Here is a 5,000-nt window from a genome sequence, read left to right as displayed (position 1 = left end):
TCGTGCTGGCCAACAAGCAGGACCTGCCGGGGGCGCGGGAGCCGCAGCACCTGGCCAAGGCCATGGGGCTGCCCGAGCTGCCCGACTCGCAGCCGTGGGCGGTGGCGCCCGCCTGCGCCGTCACGGGCGAGGGCCTGGACGAGGCCATGGCCACCCTGCACCAGCTCGTCCTCAAGGCTCGTCAGAACAGGCCGCGGTAGACTCGAGGTAGAGGCAGGCCGTGCGCAGGCCAGGGGCGCTCCCGTGACCCAGGATGATGACACAGGAAGTGTGCTTTGCTGCATTGGCATTGCGTGCAATCCAGAACCCGCGACGGACACTCCAGGGAAACCCACCGAAGGGAGGTCGTGTTACAGCACGTGTGTCTTAGCGACGGATCGGATGGATCGTCCGTCCCTGGCCTGGCCGCGTCGCGTCCCGTGGGCCATGTTCAGATGAGTTTGCATATCGTGTGACTGACTTCCTGCCAGAACAGCAGTGCCGCTGCGATCGGTGCAGCGACGAAATTACGGTTTTCTCGCAGTCCGAACGAACGTTCTGCTGGACTGCATCTGATGACCGACGACCTGAACGCCCCCCCCCCCCTCATCGATCAGAACGTGGAATCCCGGAATTCTGCAATAGAGACCTGGTAAAGTTACGCAGCGTTTTGAGTGGGACAAGAAATCACGTCCTTTCTTGGGTCATCAGCACTCAGGGATCATGGCAGTGTCATGGCCACTCACTCACCAGCACAGACTCCGGAGTTCCCCATGGCCCCTTTCTGATTCACTCGTCACTGTCATCTCTCGTTACAAAATCGCAAGACGAAGGACAAGACGAACCCCTGGCGAAGATGTCGGGCGGGAGAGCGTGCCTTCGCGGTGTTCCCAGCCCGTAACGACCATCTCTGGTTAAATATATGAGATTTCTTAACATCCCGCCAGAAGCACTAACGGCTCAAGGTTAACAACCACCACCGTGCAACAGCTGTTGTGCAACCAGTAGCTTCGTAGTAGTAATCGTGGGAAAGGTACTGTGAGCGAGTAGAGCGGCGCCCATCCATGTCGGTTACTGAGGCGCCTTGTTCTCTGGGCTTGAGTGACAGGTTCATGGTGTTATATCCGCTTTAGGACATTGTTCTTCGAGAGATTCCCTCGATCCCGACCGTCTACCTCCGTGTGTGGTTAGATCGGAGAACATTTGTGGTTGATAATGTTTTTTTTTTTCGAGGATAGCTTTTATCCTGAAAGGCTTATCTTGCACAGTATTAAAAACCAGTGCTTCATGATGATACTTTTATGAAGTACTCAATTAATCTATCGGTAACTACATTGCAAGTATTATGAAAAAAAACGCGATGCAAAGAGTGCAGAGTCTGGCCAAGTTTTTAACCTTGGGCTACTCACAATGAGGTGGATAAGTAGCGTCGGTAACCACGAGTGCAGACATCCTCTTCCTCCTGATAACGTAATCCTGGGATTGCGTTCACCTACAACAGCAATCCTAGATGCAGTTCACCTAGGATTACGTTTGTGTCTTCACTAGTACGGTGTGACAGGCCATGTGTAGAAATATACTCTCGATATGCGCGCCCCGAACTTCGGATGTCAGAAAATCACCCATCGATCGATTTATCTATCAGCTGTATTACCCCACAACTCCGCGTGCCTTGTTCGAATCCCACATAATCGGTGCTAGCACGGAGCGAGTGAGCGACCGACGCCAGCAGAGAATCGTAACAGCGCGAGGACACGACACACCAGCTGTACATCTCCAGCGAGGACACGACACACCAGCTGTCCATCACCTCACAGACGCTCTCCCACCTGCGGTCCACTAATTGCGGGGCCGGAGCTTTATGGCCGAGGAGCAGGTTACTCGCGCTGAGGTTCCCTACTTCGCCGACGGATGCGGGAGGAACAGTGATCGCGGAGGTGCCCCCAGGGCGTCGCTAACTCATGGACTGTATACATCGGATCTCTCTCTCCGTCTCTCTATCTATCCATCTATCTATCTATTTTCTCTCTCTCTCTCTCTCTCTCTCTCTCTCTCTCTCTTTCTCTCTCTCTCTCTCTCTCTCTCTCTCTCTCTCTCTCTCTCTCTCTCTCTCTCTCTCTCTCTCTCTCTCTCTCTCTCTCTCTCTCTCTCTCTCCCCCCCCCCCCTCCCTCCCTCCCTCTCTCTGTCTCTCGCTATCTCTCCCTCCCTCTCTCTGTCTCTCGCTATCTCTCCCTCCCTCTCTCTATGCATATGCATTCACAAATTTCACATGAATATTATACATATCCAATCATATCATTATCTTTTATTTTTTGGGTCTGTTTTCAAATATTTCAAGTATATTCCTCGAATTATATCGTAACGAGGTCCAGCGTTTATCTGTCGCCTTGTGCAGCATATCACGGAAGTTGTCCCTGTTATCTTAATCCTTAAAGATAAGGAAACACAAAGCTTAAGAAGTAAGGCTGCTGTATTCCACCAACTGACTGTGGCTTTCTGGATTCTGACAGTTCGTACAGGGAATATGATGTTGATTATCAATGTGTGTGTAGAATTGTTAAACATATTTGGAAGTACTATTTGTATTTGTGTTGTTTTCATTTGTAGATTGAGAGGAAATGGTTTGGTGTGTTATATATATATTTGCTGTACTGTAATCCATTTTGTTGTGAATCTACCTACCCTATTTGATATGTCAGAAAATTGAATGATATTGATAGTAATACTTAGTCCCGTATTCGTAGCTGTATTTTTTTAAATGTGTTATTTTGTGTATACGAGGTGGTGTATGCTCTTGACTGGTCTTTGTTAAGAAGTGTTTTGCTTTCATGTGCTGGGTCTCTTGTTCTCTTGGGAGTCCTCTCGCCTCCACCCCACCCCCCTCCGTACACACGTACGCCCACACCTCCACCCCCACCTCCACCTCTACCTCCACCTCTACCTCTACCTCTACCTCCACCTCCACCCCTACCTCCACCCCTTCCTCCACCTCTACCCCCACCTCCAACCTCCACCTCCACCCCTACCCCTACACCCAACTCTTCTCCTTTTCCGCCCGCCTGTTCTCACAATTATCTGCCTGAGCCCGTCGCCCCTTCCTACCCCCTTCCCATGACCCCCCACCCTCCCCCCGTGACCCCCAGCGACCTGTGACCCCGACCTGTCTCCTTGCCTCGGATTAAACCCCACGAACTCCGCGACCCCGAGAAGGATGCCTAATTGGCTATTTCCCTCGCTGGTCCGCGCGCGTGTGTGTGTGTGTGTGTGTGTGTGTGCGTGTGCGTGTGTGTGTGTGCGTGCGTGCGTGTGCGTGCGCGTGCGTGCAGTGGAAGGGGAAGGGTAAGGGGAAAGGGGACTGAAGAGAGAGAGAGAGAGTCCTGAGTGCAGGACACTTATTTTCCTCCATGTAAACCTGCCCGACTTTACACGGTGACGTCACACGGGTTATATGGAATAAGAGCAACGCCGATAGGTTCTCCATGTTCTCCATAGTGTTACTGACCTTATTACCACCAGCTGATAGCGTCTGCTGGCGGGTTCGTAAATAATGTCTTTTTCACAACCGCAGATATGTTCCGCCGCATCTTCTCGTGTTGTTTTTAATTTTATTTTTTGTCCGTAATTGCGCGAACTACTGCCCCCCCCCCCCTCAAGCACGCCGCTGTGTGTATTTGGATTGCCAGGCACGGCTGTATTTTATTTTTTTTATGGAGATTCACACCACAGCATTACCACAGACTAGCTAGTCATATGGCTGCATCACACGTGGCCGTCAGAGGGTTGTGCGGTCTATGCGTCTGTTTATCTGAATTGTACTCTTTTCTTTTTCTTTCTTTCTTTCTTTCTTCTTCCTTCGTCCGTTCTGGTATTATTTCTGGGCCAATCGGCGGTCGGTGATGAGATGCTGTGGTCACAGAGAGTGTACAGAGAGATGATGTCTGTTCGGATGAGGGGCAGTCATGAGACTTCCCACAGCCTTTGCGCAGATGGGACCCGTGGTGACACAGTTTTCTGGACCTGAACGACGCGTTAAAAAAAGATAAAAAAAGATACAAAGATGAAAAAAATTAAAGTAAATTTTGCAAACTTGTCTCAAGAGGAATGTTTTTTTTTCCGTGTGAGAAAACAATTGACTTCGATCTGCTTAATCCAACGCAGAACGTGAGACAAGTATACATACACACACTCGGAGGTTGAGTTGAGTCATTTGCATAAGGAGATCACACGGGTTGAGTTGCGTCACGTCACGTTCGCATAACAGCCGTGTGTGTACAGTGTACACCGTACAGTTCGCTTACTCGGTCTATTGTTCTCTCGCGTTCTCTTAATTAAACGGAGCCGATTGCGCACCGCCGCCCATGTTGGTCACTGTCAACCGCTTCACAAAGGGCTTTTGACACGGCTTTACCCTTCGCTGTTAGCCTTTTTTTTAGAGGTTGGATCCGACATTGTTGAAGTGGCAGGTTCCCATGACGTTTTCTTCGAAGGAAATCCACTTGGATGTCATTGGAATCTATTCTCACATCGACGCCATAAACGGATAAGTCATTTTAAACTTTAAAAGAAAATCCACTTGGATGTCATTGGAATCTATTCTCACATCGACGCCATAACGGATAAGTCATTTTAAAACTTTTTACACAGTTAGATTAACCAAAACAATGTGAATAAGCAACCCACACGTGTTTGCTGTTGTTGTCCATAACCTTGCGAAATCCCACAGTTAAGAGAGAAACGATTTGTACAAATTCGACTTACCTGTGCGGTTGCATAATATAGGTTTCTACGGTTATTTGAACGTGCGAACAGCTGATGATGATACGGTTCGTTGTCACCATGCGTCATTCTAGACATCATCTATGCAAAAAAAAGAAAGAAAATATGTAAAGACGAAAAAAAAACGATTAGAATTTTCACGTCACCCGGCACCTTGTGTATATGACATGTGCGATTCACATTCTGGGTCACTGTGTTAATATTTCAGCATCAAGGTTAGAAGTATACGTTTATCATCTCGAGT

The 5,000-nt window shown here is 49.1% G+C and overlaps 1 protein-coding gene across 1 annotated transcript in view; it reads left to right on the top strand.

Annotated features, from left to right (window-relative positions):
- LOC122266868 (ADP-ribosylation factor-like protein 4C) overlaps positions 1 to 5,000 on the top strand; it is a 7,942-nt gene that overhangs the window by 871 nt on the left and 2,071 nt on the right. The window contains exon 1 of the mRNA XM_043036791.2: positions 1 to 5,000. This exon is cut by the window's left edge and continues 871 nt beyond it; it is cut by the window's right edge and continues 2,071 nt beyond it. Within this exon, the coding sequence (XP_042892725.1) occupies positions 1 to 200 (200 nt within the window). The 3' untranslated portion in view covers positions 201 to 5,000.

This window comes from Penaeus japonicus, unplaced genomic scaffold (assembly GCF_977035675.1).
Source record: "Penaeus japonicus unplaced genomic scaffold, GWHDUDI00000001_assembly GWHDUDI00000012, whole genome shotgun sequence".
Taxonomy (NCBI): domain Eukaryota; kingdom Metazoa; phylum Arthropoda; class Malacostraca; order Decapoda; family Penaeidae; genus Penaeus; species Penaeus japonicus.
Note: the sequence above shows the minus strand (reverse complement) of the source record. Positions and strands in the feature narration are given on the sequence as shown.